We start from the raw sequence: 18,835 nt of genomic DNA, 5'->3' as shown, positions 1-18,835 counted from the left end.
CCCAGTCCATTTTTTCTATACTTTTCACAAAGCACAATACTCTTTATAGACAATTATGACTTAAAATATGACGAATTGATAGAATATTGTTTCACCTGTATAATAAGCTAGTATATAAACCTACTATAAACACAATTCAGGCAAAGGATGAAATGATATAACTGAAAAACCACAGCAATGTAAATATTACTGTAGTTTATACAAATGCAATAAATGTTCAATTAATAATATGTATTAATAATTCATAATATGTATTAATTAATTCAATTTATAATATTTTTCCAAGGATACAGAGGTTCATATAAAAAATGTTCAAGTCAGAGGTGGTTACGTGCTGCACATAGGAATCGTAGGGCAAGGGACATTGAAAAAAGGCGATACAGTTTCACTAAATATAGATACTACACGAAGAAGATTTTTAATGAGCAATCACACTGCAACGCACGCTTTAAATTATTCCCTTCGCAAAGTATTGGGTACGGAAGTCGATCAAAAAGGTTCTTTGGTAGCACCTGATCGCCTTCGTTTTGATTTTACAAATAAAGGTTTGTACTCCACATATTCTGAATTACTGCAAAAGACTACATTTTCTACATGATTTTTCATAGGTGCAATGACTATGGACCAAGTACAAAAAGTCGAAGAAATAACTAATAGCATAATCAAGGAGAATAAAAAAATTTATGCTAAAAACAGTAATTTAGCACTGGCAAGAACAATTCAAGGTTTACGTGCTATGTTTGAAGAGACGTATCCTGATCCTGTAAGAGTCGTTAGTATAGGTATACCAGTTGAAGATTTAGAAAAAGATCCTTTAGGCCTCGGTGGATTACAAACTAGTGTAGAATTTTGTGGTGGAACGTAAGAACTTTCAACTTGCCTTGTAATAAACGAATCGACCGATAAGTATTAAAAAGAATATTTTTAGGCATTTACATTACACAGAACATGTTGGAGATTTTGTTATAGCTAGTGAAGAAGCTATAGCTAAAGGTATTAGGCGTATAGTAGCTCTCACTGGTCCTAAAGCAACAAAAGCACAAAAAAAGGCAGCTATCTTACAGGGTCAATTAGATCAACTTCAAGCGACTATAACAACTGATAAAACTGCTATAAATATAAAGGAACAGGTGAAAAAAATAATCGATTTAACGGATGATGTATCACATGCCACTATTTCAAGTTGGAAGAAGGTACATTTCACGTATTTTACTTATTTGGGGTAATATCGACAATTCTATATAGTTGTAAAATACTGTGAATATAAAAGCTTGCAATTTTCTCTGATACGCATTAGTGATATTACAAATTTTTATTATCATTTTCGTCGCTGATTAATATGAACATTTATTACTGCCATTGTTGCAACAAATTAAATATTATATGTCTTTAAATACAGGATAAAATGCGTAAAATGTTAAAAGATCTAAAAAGGATACTTGATGATAAAGAACGTGTCACAAAGACTGCAATTGCCAATGCAGTGGTGGATACTATTCAACAAATAATTCAACAAAACATTGGATGTCCAGTATTGGTCGAAGTTTTACAAGCGTATAGTAATACGAAAGCTTTAGACTCTGCTCTTAAAAAAGTGAAGTCTGTATCTCCAGAGACAAGTGCATTGCTCATAAGTGTTGATCCTGATGCCAAAAAGATTTTCGCACTCAGTGCGGTATCCAAGGTAAAAATATTAATTAGTATTTTTCTGCTCTGCCGTAAAATTACGATACAGAGCTTGGATTAATCAGACCCCAAGAAACAACATTACTAATACTACTATTATTATATGTTTATAATACAATAAACTAAAAAATAGTCTGCCATAACTAAAGGATTAAAGGCAAATGATTGGATTCAAGAAATTGCCCCATTTATGGAAGGTAAAGGGGGTGGAAAACCTGAATCCGCTCAGGCTTCTGGTACCAATATATCGTGCGTAACTAAGCTAATACACACCGCTAAAAATTTTGCTAATTTGAAACTTGGAATAGCAGGTAAAACATAATTCATTATGTATCGATACGCGTTACAAAATAATCGTATTATGAAAGGAAATTGTTTCTGATCTTTAAAAATGTTTTTAGAAAGTATAAGCGAAGATCGTGATTTGTCGAAAGACAGTAAAAAGTCTGCATGTTCCAAAACTGTAGAAAATAAATTGATACTTTGTGGTAATCCTGGAAGTATAAAATATTATCGTGCTCAAATAGTTGCAAGATATAGTAATAAAGAATTAATCGCGTTGCCACAAACAGATAATGATATCACGTCTAAAAGTATCACATTAAAAGGAAATGGTTTCGAATTATCTGACAGTAATGCAATTACTCTTTATTTATCAAATGAGCAATTAAAGTGCTCGAGTAATCTATTTACTTTGTCTGAAGTTTTACAATGGTTAAGTTATACGGATAATCATATTTTACCAGCAGTACTGGGATGGGTTGTGCCATGTCTTTTTAAAAATGTTTCAAATAATATAAAAACAAATATTAAAACGTCTAAAGAAGACGTTCTTTCTTCTTTAAAAAAACTAAATAGTATACTTCTAACAAAAACATACCTAGTAGGAGAAAGAATTAGTCTTGCGGATATTGCCGTCTTCACTGCCTTATTGCCATTGTATGAACATGTATTAGAGCCAATGCAAAGAAAGCAGTATATCAATTTAAATAGGTGGTTTTTTACTATCTTAAATCAGCCACAAGTAGCTAGTGTGATAACAAAATTTGAGATGTGTGCAAAAGCTGTTAAATAATAAATATTACATGTTACATTTTCGAAATAATTTTTATAAATGTTTTTTTAATTAATAAAACGCAATTACAATTTAAATATATAATGTATACTCTTAATCAGAATTGTTGTCATGTTGTAATACATTCCCTGTGTCGCTCTCCTTTCCCTCTTTGTCATATAATATTCTTATTTCTCTTAATAGAATAGATATATTTATACCCATTTTAGCAGAAATTGGAATAATTGGCAAATCAATTTTTTGCTTAAGCAATTCCAACTTTTCCTATAATTATATTCAAATGTACATTTCTTCTTCAATTATTTTATTTAAAGATAATAATAACTTACCATTGCTTCTGGTAAATCCATTTTATTTGCAGCAATAAGAAGAAACCTTTTATTCAGTCGTACATTAAATTGTGTAATTTCATATTTCAAAGATTCAAAATCTTTCCATGGTTCATCAGAAGTAATATCAAGAACAAACAACAAAATCTTGCAGCGTTCCACGTGTTTAAGGAATTGTATACCAAGACCTCTATTTTTATGAGAGTCGGGTATAAGACCAGGCAAATCAGCCACTTGACAATTAATAATTTTGTTACTATAAGTGAATCGTAAAACATTAATTAATCAATTAAATTGTATTACCAACCTGCAACTTGTTCATGATCATCATATAGTACTATGCCTAAATGAGGTTTCAATGTTGTGAATGGATATGCTGCTACTTTTGGTCTAGCTCTAGATATTGCTCTTAGCAGTGTACTTTTACCTGCATTCGGAAATCCAATCTAAAATAAAAATTTAAAATACTTAAAATTTCGAATTAGTTTATGAAAAATTAATAAAAATATTAATAATACACATTCACTTACTAGTCCTACATGTGCCATAGTACTTATTTCTAACACATATTGTAAATCTTCTCCATTTGCACCATATTCACTTATCTGTGGTGTTTGTTGCACGTCAGATTTGAAAAATGCATTTCCATGCCCACCAGCGCCTCCTCGAGCAGCAATAAACATCATCCCTGCTTTATTTAAATCAGCTATTATTTTCCCCTCACTATTGCGTATTATAGTACCTACAGGTACGTGTACTATGGTATGTTCAGCATTTTTTCCAAAACAGGACTTGCCATAACCTCTTTCTCCATCTTCAGCTTTGAAAACACTACTTACATGCGAAAGATCTTTAACATCTAACGTTGCCTATAATATTTTTATTTAAATTTAATTATGACATTTATTTCGACAACTTGTTCATTTTTTACCTCAAAAATAACATGACCACCATGTCCACCATCTCCACCATCCGGTCCAGCATTTTCATTTGACCACAATTGCAGAAATGATATCTCTCCATCTCCACCTTTCCCTCCAATTGCTCGTACCTAAGTATTTACATAAATTAAATTTGATAATATAATGATTAACAAAAATTGCCATACAGTCATACTTCTTTCTAAATTTATATACTGAACATCATCAAGTCAGATACCCTGAGCCTGATACCCTTAAATTTGTTTAATACTATTTTCATGTGACTTCGTTAAAAGAAATCTCATTGAAAAGTATAGGTATGCCAATGCCTTTTGTAATCACTGTATTTCAAACAAATTGTAAAAGTAATTATTTAATTTCATACTTGTTTCAAATCGACAAAATTTCTCTCTGCATCTTTCTCCGCCTTGGGCTTTATACTTCGCAGAGGTTTAGGAACATGGTCTTGCTCTCTAAGCCATTTGGAAGTACAAAATAATTTAAATATGCTTCTATTAACACTGTTACACCTTTGTGTACTTATTGCACTGTTATATACAATCCTTTGTTTCCAAAAGGTATTATGTACAATTATATTCCTTATTTGATGAATACAGCGCATCTGAAAATGAAGTTACTTCATGATAGTTTTTATGCATATAGAAATGAATTATCTTTTAATTACTTTTATTGAATTACTTTTGTATATTTATACATATATAGATGTAGATACATGTAACATTAGTATTATCTTGAAACTGAAACATTTAAATTATTTTCCAAAATATTTGCAATCAAATTTTGATGTAAATCGATAACTCTTTTTCTGTGCAAGGGTAAACAGCTAGACTTATAATTTATTCTATAAGTTCTTTTCTCTATTTCCCCAGAGCATACATATGATCCCATGTAGTTAACATCATTTATAATATAGCCTGCATGATTATATAATAATACATAAAATTCAATAGGATCAAAATTTTCATTAATACAGATAGTCATGTCAAATACGTATGCATGAGTGTGCATGTTAGTTGCATTTATATGTGATATGTTTGTTATGCGACTTATATCTTTCCATAAAAAGTTATCATTACTGCATTGCAGAATATTTATTTTTATTCTAGGAGCAATGTTCTCAATATTTGGTGGATCAGATTTCATAAATATATGTGTTAAAGCTCTAGCAGAATGAAACTGTTTGTCCAAACTACGATATCCAGTTACTATATAATTTTGAAAAGATGACCATGCAAACGGTTCAATCGCTGTTAATATAAAATTTCCGTGCGCTGCCATTTCTATGACTTTCCACGAATCATCCCAACGTCTTGGTGGATTATCAATAGATGTACCTCCTTGACCATTGCACAAAGTAACCAATACTTGACCGTTATTTTTTAATAATGTTGATGCACTTATGAAGAACTGTCTTAATAACTCTCTATTCTTTTCTATTCTCATTTTACCGCCGACATGGGGAAAGTTAAAAATAATTTTGTCAAATAACTCATTTCTTAGTATCGGGTGCTCTTTTAAATTTGTTGCATCAATACCTAATAGTACACAAATTCCTGAAAAGAAAAGCATAGAATATTTTATGTATTTATTATACTCAGCATACGTATAAAGTAGAGCATAAAATAAAGGTTAAAAATACAAACCATTATTTTTTAAATATTCTATGTTTTTATTTCCAAGCTCTTGATTGACACTAGTCTCATAACATGTTGCAATAACATTAATTTTTAAATTAAGGCGAAACAATGCAACAGAAAATGAGAAATTCCCTTCTCCCACTAATAGTACACGATCATTTTCATTAAATATAGTAATTTTCATAATTTCAATAAATGAAAATATTATAGTTTATAGTAATTATTAAAATAATGAGAAAGCTTTAAATTACACGTATTATTACCTAAGTGCTTTTACTAACCTCTAAAACATAAACAAATAAGTATAACCTTACATGAGTGGTATATCCCTGACGTATGTATCTTGTACGTCTCAATACATATTAACTATAAAAAAGTTAATTTGTCAGTTAAAATGATCTTTACTATTTATTTCTTATAACATTTTGCATATTAATTAATATAATCATCATGAGAAATATATATGTAGTTTTAAATTATTACATTAAACAAATTCATATATATATTTCAAATAGTACCGAAAATTTATATAAATCAATAAACTGCATTAATATGTCAATATTTTATTAAATTAATTTAAGCAAATTTCTATATGTAATTAATTTAAAATATTTTACTATAATAACTTTTACATTTATAAATGTAATTTATATATATGTAGTTAGTATATCTTTTTAATAACCATTACGCAAATTGTACAATTTTAAATTTAAGCTAGTCTTTATATTATACGATAATAATGTTTTATTGGCTGTATTATAACATTATATGTTTATTTATAGATGTATACATCTGCATGTTAAGTATTTCGAAAAATTTAATTGCAATATCTACTTCACTCAGTCGTTGTATTATATTAATTATATATAGATGTTTAAATTTATTGAATACGTACAACAGATTTCTTACTATAGTTAGTTACGGGAGAAATTTGAAAGGAACTTTATATTAACACACACACACAACATATATATATATATATATTATATGTATCCCCACTTTTGCTTACAAACGAAAGTTCGTGATGTAATAATACGACGAATGAATGGAACTATTTTTATACAATGTTTTGAAGAAACTGTTATAAATTTAGACTCATGAATTTATACAGTGCAATTCCATTTTTACTATACGTACGTCAATACTCGAGGATCAACGAATATATTTTAGGATGATGCACTTTTAACTAATTGCAATCGACACGTGTAAATAAAACTTTAATTCACTTTTATTAAAAAATATATAAATAAATATTTACATTGATTATGAATATACGAACTTATTAATAAGCTCGTATAACAATTGTTACTATAATAGATTGGTATTTTTTCACGTTTACAAATATTTGATAGTATAGTTACCTCCAAATAAATGAATTGGTCATGTGCATATACATCTTAAATCGTTGATGAAAGAATCGAAATATCGTATGTATTCATCGTATACATTGTACGTAGTCTCCCACGCTTCGTACCAATAGTCTTCTTCATATCTTGGATTTGTCGCAGCACGCAAGTCCACGAATAACGAATTACAACACCGATACGTGTGTATGTGTGCGCTTCAATCCACAGTAAAAAATATTAACTTGTGATTTGTCATTGTAGACATGTTGCATGTCGCACATTGTTCTTTGAATACCTCTCCATTATATCATTACGCTGTTGTCATGCATGCCTGTTTTAGTGGATCCCAAAACTAAGGAAAGCCTAGACCGATCACGCAGAGTATTATCAAAATTTGAATAGTAAGTCACAAGAAACATCATATAAATTATTGTTCGTAAAGTCACGCAAATATTCATTGTTTAGCAAAAATCACCGTAACTATAGAAAGGAATTCATAATATCGTTGCACGTTCCTACGATTTAAAGTAATTAATAAAATTTTATAGTTACATAATATGTGAAATCATTTAATCAATTATTAAAAAAAGTTTTAACAATAACAAAAAAATTAAATGTTAGATTAAAAATAAAAATGATATAAGTGTACGTATGAATTAATACTGTCATAAATAAATGCTATCGTTAAGAAATATTTATACATTTTAGTTAATTACATATCGTAGCAATATCTATACAATTTTTACCAACGCCATATAATAAATACTAAGTAAATAAAATAAATAATAGTAAATAAAATGAATAAAAATTTTAAAAGTAATATAAGTAAATAAATATTTTTTATACATTTTTAAATATTTTTTAATACTTGAAAATTGTTAAATTCTGACAGTATGATAAATGAAAAATGAAACAAATCTAATAGAGTTGTTGTTGAACGTAATTATAAAGAGTTGATGAAGGTTAGAGGATTAAATTAGATTTAACTTATATAAGACACTATCGTTTGATGTTAATTATACATATAGATGAAATTAATTTCATCAACCTAATTGATATCATTTCCGTTTTACTATGTGTAAATTATATATATTGTGTAAAATATAAAATAGTAATTTAATTTTTCATAACACGTAAGAGTCGGTTACTTTTAGTTTGGCGACAATAAAAATTGTTACGTACATATAATTTTTAGGAAAGTCATTGAATGATGATACTTTTCCGATTTTTAGGACAGCTTCTAATATCGATAGCACTCTGCAGTAATACAACCGTGTTCGTGTTTGCACGCTTATCAGTGAAATTATTGTTATTTTATGTTGTATTATCAATGTTTCACAATGACTATTAAATTATCCAATATAAGGATTCTTATTTATTATTAACTTTTGCTGCTTGGATACGAACTACTCTTTATTGTTTCTTAAATGTAACAATAAAATTGTGGCATAAACGAAAGAATGTTAGGTTTCTCTATAATCGACAAACGCTACTTATGTGTGTGAACACATTTTATAGCAGTTAAGAATTTATGTCAACTGAAGTTTCGCACTTCTTAGTTTATTTTGGCGTTATTGTAACTTGGCAACTCCAGGCTGGTTGTACAAAGCTAAACAAAGAGCATAATCTCAAACAGAATCACGAGGAAAGTTTTATACTGTAAAATACTAGCAATTACAAAGAAAATAACGAAAATGTTAAAATTGTCATTTATGATAAATCATTTCTTCGTCGATTCAATTTTTATTTTTCGAGAGAGAGAGGGAGGGAAAGAGGGGGGGGGGGGAATAAAATTTTGTTTTTATGTAACTGTAGATAGATTACAAACACGATATTTTTTATACTAAGAAATCGGTATAAGAAAATTAATAATTTTCTATTTGACTAAATTAAAAGGTTTGGAACAAGTTTAGTATCGAAAATTGCTGATATGTAATAACACACTTTCATTAAATATATGCTATTATCTGTTACGTGATCAGGGACTTGAGCATACATACAGTGCTGGACAAAAGTATTGGCACAGCATGATTGTTATGATAAAAATGCTTATAACTATGAAACAAATTGTTAAAAAGGAAAAATTTGTTTACACGTTTATTTATTTATTATTCTAGATTATTATTTAACAGAAACAGTAATATAAATAAAGTGATATGCGAAATAATAACAAAAACATATTTATTGAGCGTTTTAAGCATGGACAAAAGTATTGGCACAAATGATTGAAAGTACTTAGAAATTAAAAATTAATATTTGGTTGGCCCTCCATTCCTCATGATAACTTCCTTCAATCGTTTTGGCATTGAAGTTACCAATTTTTTTGTAAAATCCGGCTCTATATTGTTCCATTCTTGTAAAATAATAGCTTTTAATTGGTTTTTGTTTGTTATATTATATTTTCTAATTTTTTTTTCTAATTCATTCCAAACATGTTCGATGGGATTCATGTCTGGACTCTGGGGTGGGGTATTTAATGTATGTGCGGTATTGTAAACGATCCATTGTCGTACAATATAGGCAGTATGTTTTGGATCATGGTCTTGTTGAAAATAAAAATCACGCGGGAGATTTAATTTATTAGCACTTTTAAATAAATTTTCCTTTAATATATTTAAATATACATATTTGTCCATAATCTCATCTATGAATACTAATTCGCCAACCCCAGACGCTGCAATGGAACCCCATACCATGACTCCACCTCCTCCATGTTTCACAGTGGCTTGTAAATGTTGTGGATCCATTTCCGTATTTGGCTTTCTCCAAACTAATACTCTGCCATCTGATTTAAATATATTAAATTTAGTTTCATCTGAAAATAATACGTTATTCCAGAATGTGGGATCCTTTTTTATAAATTCTTTTGCAAATTCTTTTCTCATCTTCCGATTCTTCTTGGATATGTATGGTTTCCTTCTTGCGACACACGCAGAATATCCCGCATCTTTTAACACTCTCCGTATAGTTTTCGAACTTACTTCTTTTTTATTTTCTTCATTTAACTTTGCTCTAAGTTGTGATGAGTTTAATTTACAATTTATTTTCACTTCCTTTACAATTTTCCGTTTTTCTCTAACTGTTAACTTTGAGGGACGTCCACTTCGATTCCTACTTTTGAAATCTGATTGATTCTCAAATCGTTTTACGACACTTCTAATAGTGAATCGACTTCTATTAACACTTTTTGCTATTTCACTATAAGATTTTCGCATTTTGTGCAAATTTAATATTATTTTTCTCTCTTCACTTGTAGTTTCTTTCCCTCTTCTTGACATTGTTGCTTGTTATATTTCCTATGTTGCTAATCGACTGAACTTAAGGATGACTGTTAGAAAAAATGACTATCAGGGAATCCCCTACCTATACCATCAAGTGACAATCGGATTTTTTTCGGAGAGATACAACTACACTAAATTTTGTATAATGTGCCAATACTTTTGTCCATGCTTAAAACGCTCAATAAATATGTTTTTGTTATTATTTCGCATATCACTTTATTTATATTACTGTTTCTGTTAAATAATAATCTAGAATAATAAATAAATAAACGTGTAAACAAATTTTTCCTTTTTAACAATTTGTTTCATAGTTATAAGCATTTTTATCATAACAATCATGCTGTGCCAATACTTTTGTCCAGCACTGTATATCTCCACGATATTACGTTATGAAAAACTTAGAAGTTAGCCATTTTCGGTCGATCTACCTATATACTCTTGAATAAGATATGAGTGTTCTGTGAAAGGCCATGTGCACATACTCTAGCCGGAAAGATTGTTTTAGGTCACATGAGATTTAATACTTTAAACATATGTATACATATTTTTATTAATTCTTGAATGTTGTCTCACATTTCCTTACCTTTATTTTATATATATAATAATATACTTTATTATATATATATATATAATAATTACTTAAATAATTACTTAGATAAGGGTAATACAAAAGCATTCGATTTATTATACAATTGCAATCATATATTGTAAAAATTTAATTTTCGTCTGTATAAAAACTTGAAAGCATTTAATTTATGTCAAAAGGTGAATGTTAACAAGTCGGTATAAACTCTATCATTCAGCCTGATGCTTACGTTTTCGATTATACATATCTATATTATATCTATACATTTGAACTAACGCTTAACTATAGAACATTTAACAACGTAAGGACCTTGTAGATATGATGCACACACGAATAGTCATGACGTGTTGCATTTTTAATCGATGATGTATTACATACGTTTCCATAGCCTTATACTCACGTGTATTTTACATAGAAGCTACATCTTCAGTAGTTATGAAATGATTCGCATAGGCGTATGCAATTATCGCTTGAAATAAAAATATTTTCACTTCAAATAATATTTTTCATTTTTTTTTTTATTCTTGAATGAAAAACTATGAAATGCTATTAATTAAATACGATAATAGAATAATTATTAGAAAGATGAAGAGAATTGTAAAATGCGAAGCAATGCGCGTTTTCGAATAATAAAGTGAAGTACAACCGTAACAAATTATCTCACCTCGACTGAACGGAACTCTTCTTACGTCTAGAAGTGGTAACATCAAGGAGGGTAGCCGCATGACGGCGCCACGAGAGCGTCGCGACGCGAGCTACGGTCGTCAGGCGGCGCCGGTCGTTCGTCAGAAAACGCGAGGCGGGGTTGCAGGAGAAGCTCTCGCATGAAAGAAGGAAAGAGCCAGCGAATTCGCGTAACGTGAACTCGTGCAAAAGAGAAAGAACCGAGGAGAATCGTGAACAGGACGTTGTAAGACATACGGCGAAACTATTGCTATCGTTTTATACGCTTGTATTGCTGTCTTTTTTTGTTACCTTTACAACATTATTGGCTTATGAGAGAGAAACAACGAGTTCCCGCAGTTAAATGCCAAGTCGTGACAACATATCTCCTCGATCCTTTCGTCAATTACTCCTACCTTTCTTTACTCTTTCCGTCTACATATATACGCGCGTATTCTCTTTCTCTCTCCTCCCCCTACAATCTTACATTCTTACAATAGTGTTTGTCATTCACGAAAATACAGTAAATCCGAACCTGTTACTACCAGTTTTCTGTGGTGATATCACGGTGTAGCAAGAATATTTGTGCATGAAACGACACGAATGCGTATGAACATCATGCGTGCTTTCCTTACGTGTGTACGTGTTACATCGGTACGAGGTACGATAGTGTCTCGTCGTAGGTCTCTTTCGATCCTACCAGTGACTAATTGAGCGTGCACATTCAGCAACTTTATGGCTGGACAATGCATCGGCCAGGATAACGAGCGAATACGGAAACAACGAGAAATCCTCTGAGTTCATTGAGGATTTTCTATCGCCGTTCTCGTATCCCTCATTCGTCTTATGGGTATGCCTGATGTTTCAAATTCGATGAGATTTTCTGTGTCAGTGCGTTCAAACGTTTATTTCAGTATAATTTTATTAAGTCTCGATTTGATATTCACGTCTAACGATTCGATATTCACCTCTTTCTTTGTATTTCGGGCGTAAAATGCACGTGCCGTACGCGTGTACTCTATGCACAGAGTGCAAATCTGTACGTGTGCGTAGCCATGCACGCCGGTTCGAATGGTCGTGTGCAAAAATGTGAGAAAAGAATCAACAATGCGACACCAGTAAGTTTCTTATTTACGAAGAACCGCGTGATGGTACGAGCAAAAGTTCGTTAGCAATATCGTGTTACTTTCAATCTCGTCGTGTAGCTGTCGCGATTTGTAAATGCTGATAGTTCAAACGACTATATACTGTGACATGTATTCTGATATTGTGTAAAATCCCTTGATCAAATTTTTACTCGTACAAACATAAATGACAATATGAATTAATAGTAGTTAATTTCATTTTATTATCTTTTAAATAAGTGATACTTTGAATTTGTTCACGGATAAGTTTTTGTCGGAATATCAAAAAATATGTACATGTACATGAACAGGTGAATAAATAGATAATGATATTCGCGTAGAGTGAAACAGTCCTGAAATTATTTTGAATTGGTGCATGTAAACTCGGTATATTATTAAAATTAATTCTCATTTTGTAGAAGAAGCGATATTAAACTATTTCGCCAATGGTTACGTAGTTTTAGATTATACCGTTATTACTCTTTCGTGATTTAAATATTTATCAATCGCTATTTCTCTCCGTTCATTTGTAATCTTCAATAATATCGTGAGATAATGCTTATTACAATTAAGCGCATTAAATTGTCACAATCAGAATGCAGCATTAATTTAGCGTTCTTGTTGCACGTATTATTGAACAATTGTTAGCATTAGGGGGCACACAAAAATCGTTATATGTTATATTTTGTGTTATAATCTCTACAGTAATCAATATGGAGGAAACTCAGAATTAAAACGAATTAGAAGTTCGATATACTTCAATTGATTACGTGCAATGAGATACGTTTTATAACTATAACATAAAGATATATGAAACTAGAACATAAGAAGATGTTATCTGGCATGACAAGTTCGGTACTTACGATCTTCCGTTTAAGTATTCCGTTATCATAATGTACGGCGTTCTTTTCGTGATATAAAATTTATGTTGGAAAGAATTACGATTTTTTAAACCATATTGTACAAAAATCGTTTATCGTATTAATAAATATCTTTTGTTTATCATAGCACAAATTCCGTCGAATGAGGCTTCAAACACGAGTAATTCAAAGAGAAAATAAGCGTACAGCAGCAACAACGAAAAACAATAATTTGCACAAAAAAATGACACGATGACCATTGCGGGAAGAATTATACTCAAAGTAGATGGATGGAACGATAGATGATGAGGAAATAGATCGAATAATGCATAACACGTTATGGCTGTTCCTACACGCAAAATTCAAAAGATCGTCTGCATTTTATAAGAACTTACATGATAGAGTATAAAATTGTGTATTAAAAGATATATATATATATATATATAGAAACGCATCGCTGCCTTTTTCCGTAAATGACAAAAAGAAATTTCGCAATGTTAGAAAACAGGGAATCGCTACGGAATAAGACGTACTAGTAAAACTAAAAAAAGGACACACTACAATTTGAATTACTCAAGGAATATTGCAGGATAATTATAATAATTATGGATGAGATAAAGGTGCCGAACTTGGGCCAAGCGGCATCAGCCGCGTGCTCGATGGCTACAAATTTCTTGGCGCCAGTGAAAACCGAACGTCAGATCTACGAGAATTCGATGCTCGAGGACGATCCGAATGCCAACTCGGTGGTGTCGACTTCGCAAGAGGACAGAACCGTACCGAGATGGGGTCCCAATCACAAGGGTGCCCAAGAACTCGCAAATTTGTATAGCACTGGTAACATTCTTTCAATTATTTATTTGACTTTTCAAGCATTTTCATCGACATTTCAACACTTAATAGTCTTTTCGGGTATTCTGTCTGTATACTGTACACGAAATTGCATTCGGTAAAGTCCATTGATAACTTCATAACATTCGATGCGAAATGTCAAAAAGTGTACATAAGCGACATGCGTTCACATTATATGTATGTTTTCCGATTTTAATGCTTGCCAAGATACTGACTATACATTGCTTACACCTTGGAATTCTGCTCACGCCTGTGAATAAAAATAAAGATCAGTCTAACAATATGTATCTTTTTGTACCTATACGATACAATGCTTATAAAGTCATTATCATGGTATCCTTAAATTACACATTTTCAAGATCTTTTGTACTTTAGCGAAAAACTATATACTTCCGACATTTCGTTTACGAATTACGTGATATTACATAGTAATGTTTTTGTTACAGGGAAAAGGACACAAGAGTGCATTTGTGTCGGTATCTGTATTACACTCATTGTGGTTAATTCAATATTTATTCTTATCAGATTGCGATTAGAAAATTTAAGCTCGATAGCGATAGCAGCGTTCTGCGGCATCGTCACCGCTGATTTTGGATCTGGATTAGTTCATTGGGCTGCTGACACATGGGGCTCTATAGAACTTCCAATTCTTGGAAAGGTAAATACTAAATAATCATTGTACAGGAGCGTAGTAATTTACCGAAATCTTTTTCAGAATCATTTCGAACGTTGATTCACGAACGTGTCACTGTTACCACAAACAAATATACATATGCAAGTGTTATTTGGTAAATTGATAAACACTAAAAATGCACATATGTTTTTGCAGAATTTCTTAAGGCCGTTTCGAGAACACCACATTGATCCGACAAGTATAACAAGGCATGATTTTATAGAAACTAATGGTGACAATTTCATGGTCACAATTCCATTCCTTTGTAAATTAACGTGGGATTTCCTAACTTTGCCAGAATCAGAGATACAACAGAAATTTGTTTGCACTTGTTATTGGTTTCTCCTTGCGATTTTCGTGGCAATGACTAATCAGGTAATTAAACGTAACTGTCGATGTAATATTTTAATTTTCACGAATTTTTATAATAAATATGATATTTTCTTTGTGCAGGATGTTTAAAAAAAGATCCAAAATTTTAAGAGCTTATAATACTAAAAAAAAAAAACGAAAAATGGCCAATTTACATAGATCCTGCAACCAATCTGTTCGACGTAAAATCAACTTCCATGTTTACGAACATTTGCTATCGTGAGTGAATATCCTCGTCGAACATAGACAAAAAGATTGATTGAAAAGTACGTTATCTCAAGGTTACCTCAATGTAAAATTATTACTAATACCAACAAAAATTACATACTATATGCATATACATTGTATAAGCAAAAACTACATACTATAAGCAAAAACCTTTGCTGTAGTAAATGTACAATATATTTTATTATTTCTAGTTGTACATTTTCAAATATTCTTTCCGAATCTCATATTGTACAGCACACATTTTTTAGTCAGAGAAAATCTCGATTTTGAATGTTCGTAAATGATAGAAATCGATTTTTCGTCGAAGGAGTTGATCGCAGAACTTATGTTGATTGGACATTTTTGCTTTTCTTCGTAAGTATTATAAATAAACTTTTAAAGTCTTGGACCCCCTTTTTAAATACCCCGTACATAACATACAGTATTAGTAAAGTGACGTGGCAGCAACAATGTGAAAGGCTTTTTTCAGATACACAAATGGTCACATACATATTTTGGTCTACCTTCCTGGGTTGTTTGGTTACAAGAACATAGAATTATATTGCCTAGGAAACATCATCGTGTGCATCATGTCGCACCGCACGAAACTTATTTTTGTATTACTACTGGATGGTTAAATTGGCCATTAGAACAACTTCGATTTTGGTATATTCTAGAAGTTATAATTGAGAAAGCTACTGGCTATAAACCTAGAGCAGATGATTTGAAATGGGCACAAAAACGATCTTGAGAATTAATGTATTTTATCGTTTTATGCATTTTCATGGATAAAAAACAAATTTAACAGAAGGCAAAATTTTCCATAAGTTTATTCAACTTCATGGAAAAAAGATAGGGAAAAATTTCAAATAGAACTTGCTGAAAGGATAGTTAAATCCACACAGTAATTTTTTCATATATTTAGCACTACGAGGCCTTTCCTACAAAATAGATAGCGTGATTAAAGACATTTAATACTACTTAAATATGCTTTTCAAGTTTACACATTTATAATGCATATACGCAATAATACATAGATATGTATATACAATATATTACATAAGAAAAATATGAGTATGAAATCATGTTTGTGTAACTTATAGATTTTTAATTAATAATTGGCCTGGTGAATCAAGCAATTCATACTTTTACCGTGTACCGCACGATCAGTATATAAATAGCACAAATTTACAACGAAAGGTATTAATTTAACATTTTATATAATAATTTATACAGTATTACAAGAAAAGCTACAATCAAAATTCACGGCACATTGAAGATAAATGGCTATGAGATAAAAGTGTCACAACAATGAAGTGCATTGATACATACATTTATATATATGTATATGAATTATAATCTTAATTTGTTGCTTATATTTTTTGGCGCATAAAATACTATAATTTTAAAGGAAAGATAGGTAATTTAAATTAATCAACGTGCTAATTTATACTAGCCTAATCTGCTGTTTAAGTATTATAATCATCGATATTCCCTGAACCTCTGAAAATTGTTGAACCACTGAAAATAAATTAAAAGTATTGGTTTAGAAGAATATCTCATTAGAAATGAGTATTGTCAATTTAGCTAACTAATTATGATTATTAATAATATGTAAATTGTAAAACATTCTAATATTTTCTCTTTCAAAGGGAGGAAAAGTGATTGATAAATAAGTTTATTGATAAATCTATACTTGCTTTTATATATTTTTATGTGAATCATCTGTAATTGACAATTTGATTTTAATCTTACTTTCAAAGGTTAGATTATATTGTCACAATCTGAGCTAAGATTTATGAAAACAAGGCTATGAAAAGAAAAGAGTAGCATATAAAGAGTACATACTGGGTATAAAGAATAATTAATAACTATTATGTATCATATATACAACAAAAATATAATCCATTTAAAAACTGTATAATATTTCTGTTTATCGCGTATATAAATTACTTATAATACTTGCTTTAATTAATTATTACATTTCTTAGTTCGTGACAAATAATCTAACAAACATAAAAATTGTAAGTTGCTAAACATAAGTATAAGTTTTAGGTTCAGGGACCAACAAACGAGCCTATTGCTTTATGCAGCAGTCTTCTAAATAATTGGTTTGATTTGGGTAAAGTATACTGATATATAAAATAAGAACATAGCTGAATCTTTACAATAATATTAGTAAAATTACGCTGACAACTTGATTTTTATATATATTCTTTTATTGGCTACTATTTTAAATGCCTTTCATACACAGTATACTTTATGCAGAGCTTTACCATGATGTATGTTCCTTACAGGTAAATCATTAGTAATGTCTTTTAATGGAAATAATAATTAGAAGACATTATGATTATTATAAGTATAATTGTTATCGTTATTATTGTTATAACAAAAGAAAGGAAGTATAAACTTTTTAACAAATTTGTCATATAGCAATGTGTGCCAGGACTGAAGAGAGAGAAAATTCTCTCTTATATAGATCTATTTAACAGTTAACTAATAATCATACAAAAAACTAGTAAAATGAAACACAGTGATTATATTTTTTGTCATTCAATTTTTTTTTCTTTTGTAATATATTAATGTCCTCTACTGTCACTGTAAATCTGTATTGACTTTTGCGATATAGTATATATAATTTAAAAAAAAAAATGCGAAACAAAGTGCAAGAATAAAACTGTACATTGTATGTATGTCGTCCTTGGATAAAACAATGAATACAAACAAGTACAGAGATCGAAAAATACGTTAGTTTGCCAGGAATGGTTTGAACGTTTAATTGTGTTCTGCTTGGCTGTTGATTTAATAGTTATAACTTTCATTATTCATAAGAACGAAAAAAAGACTATTGAAATGTAAAGCATTGTATGTAAAGGCAACGTAGATATATGATGATAATTATTTTATTAATTTAACGATCGTTATTTGCAACACAAAATATTTTGATTAAAATAAAGTGTCTCGTTTTCACATTCCATAAAGTCTAATTATGTAAAAGTATTTATTGCACTAATATTCGATTGAATTTATATGCTATTTAATAACAAAACCGAATGATTGATGTTAATTTATAAAGCGGTTCAATACAATTTTAATAACAGTCAATATAAAATCAGCCTTATAGCATAAAAACGGGAAGAAACTTTTATTGAAAGATAATCTTAAGCTTTAACATTTTGAGGCTATACATTTACTTGAAAAAT

General features: G+C 30.2%; 3 protein-coding genes and 2 long non-coding RNA genes across 7 annotated transcripts in view; 3 read left to right on the top strand and 2 right to left on the bottom strand.

The window, feature by feature from the left end:
* Positions 1 to 2,858, top strand: part of Alars (alanine--tRNA ligase, cytoplasmic) — a 100,340-nt gene extending 97,482 nt beyond the window's left edge. Inside the window, exons 10-15 of the mRNA XM_076908217.1 lie at positions 287 to 545; positions 609 to 861; positions 929 to 1,193; positions 1,400 to 1,684; positions 1,820 to 1,997; positions 2,088 to 2,858. Coding sequence (XP_076764332.1) covers positions 287 to 545; positions 609 to 861; positions 929 to 1,193; positions 1,400 to 1,684; positions 1,820 to 1,997; positions 2,088 to 2,761 — 1,914 coding nt within the window. The 3' untranslated portion in view covers positions 2,762 to 2,858. The remainder of the gene's footprint in view (positions 1 to 286; positions 546 to 608; positions 862 to 928; positions 1,194 to 1,399; positions 1,685 to 1,819; positions 1,998 to 2,087) is intronic.
* On the bottom strand, positions 2,612 to 5,936 carry LOC143431606 (mitochondrial ribosome-associated GTPase 2). 3 transcript variants are annotated; one of them, XM_076908485.1, is made up of 8 exons: positions 5,366 to 5,518; positions 4,396 to 4,632; positions 4,022 to 4,141; positions 3,621 to 3,959; positions 3,398 to 3,536; positions 3,091 to 3,323; positions 2,831 to 3,025; positions 2,612 to 2,750 (listed from the first exon to the last, which is right to left on the bottom strand). In XM_076908485.1, exons 1-7 carry the CDS (start codon positions 5,375 to 5,377, stop codon positions 2,855 to 2,857), a joined length of 1,251 nt encoding a protein of 416 aa, XP_076764600.1. In that variant the 5' UTR covers positions 5,378 to 5,518; the 3' UTR covers positions 2,612 to 2,750; positions 2,831 to 2,854. The 3 variants fall into 3 exon arrangements, with proteins under 3 accessions (XP_076764600.1, XP_076764608.1, XP_076764618.1); XM_076908493.1 differs by lacking the exon at positions 5,366 to 5,518 and adding an exon at positions 4,744 to 4,875; XM_076908503.1 differs by lacking the exons at positions 2,612 to 2,750; positions 2,831 to 3,025; positions 3,091 to 3,323; ... (1 more) ...; positions 3,621 to 3,959; positions 4,022 to 4,141 and adding an exon at positions 5,675 to 5,936 and having other exon boundaries at positions 4,501 to 4,632; positions 4,744 to 5,584.
* Positions 5,937 to 10,996: 5,060 nt separating this feature from the next.
* LOC143431781 (uncharacterized) lies at positions 10,997 to 11,623 on the bottom strand. Its single transcript, XR_013102737.1, has 2 exons — positions 11,546 to 11,623; positions 10,997 to 11,350 (listed from the first exon to the last, which is right to left on the bottom strand). It is a non-coding gene; the product is annotated as an uncharacterized LOC143431781 (long non-coding RNA).
* A 502-nt stretch (positions 11,624 to 12,125) lies between these two features.
* Positions 12,126 to 13,812, top strand: LOC143431745 (uncharacterized). Its single transcript, XR_013102735.1, has 3 exons — positions 12,126 to 12,205; positions 12,273 to 12,394; positions 13,677 to 13,812. It is a non-coding gene; the product is annotated as an uncharacterized LOC143431745 (long non-coding RNA).
* Positions 13,813 to 14,133: 321 nt separating this feature from the next.
* Kua (Plasmanylethanolamine desaturase Kua) lies at positions 14,134 to 17,798 on the top strand. Its single transcript, XM_076908525.1, has 4 exons — positions 14,134 to 14,365; positions 14,827 to 15,038; positions 15,210 to 15,428; positions 16,123 to 17,798. The coding sequence occupies exons 1-4, from the start codon at positions 14,134 to 14,136 to the stop codon at positions 16,381 to 16,383; spliced, it is 924 nt and encodes a 307-aa protein (XP_076764640.1). The 3' UTR covers positions 16,384 to 17,798.
* Positions 17,799 to 18,835: the final 1,037 nt, after the last annotated feature.

The sequence above is a fragment of the Xylocopa sonorina genome, chromosome 1, assembly GCF_050948175.1.
Source record: "Xylocopa sonorina isolate GNS202 chromosome 1, iyXylSono1_principal, whole genome shotgun sequence".
Classification (NCBI taxonomy): domain Eukaryota; kingdom Metazoa; phylum Arthropoda; class Insecta; order Hymenoptera; family Apidae; genus Xylocopa; species Xylocopa sonorina.
The sequence above is the reverse complement of the archived record's forward strand: the minus strand, read 5'-3'. Positions and strand labels throughout refer to the sequence as shown.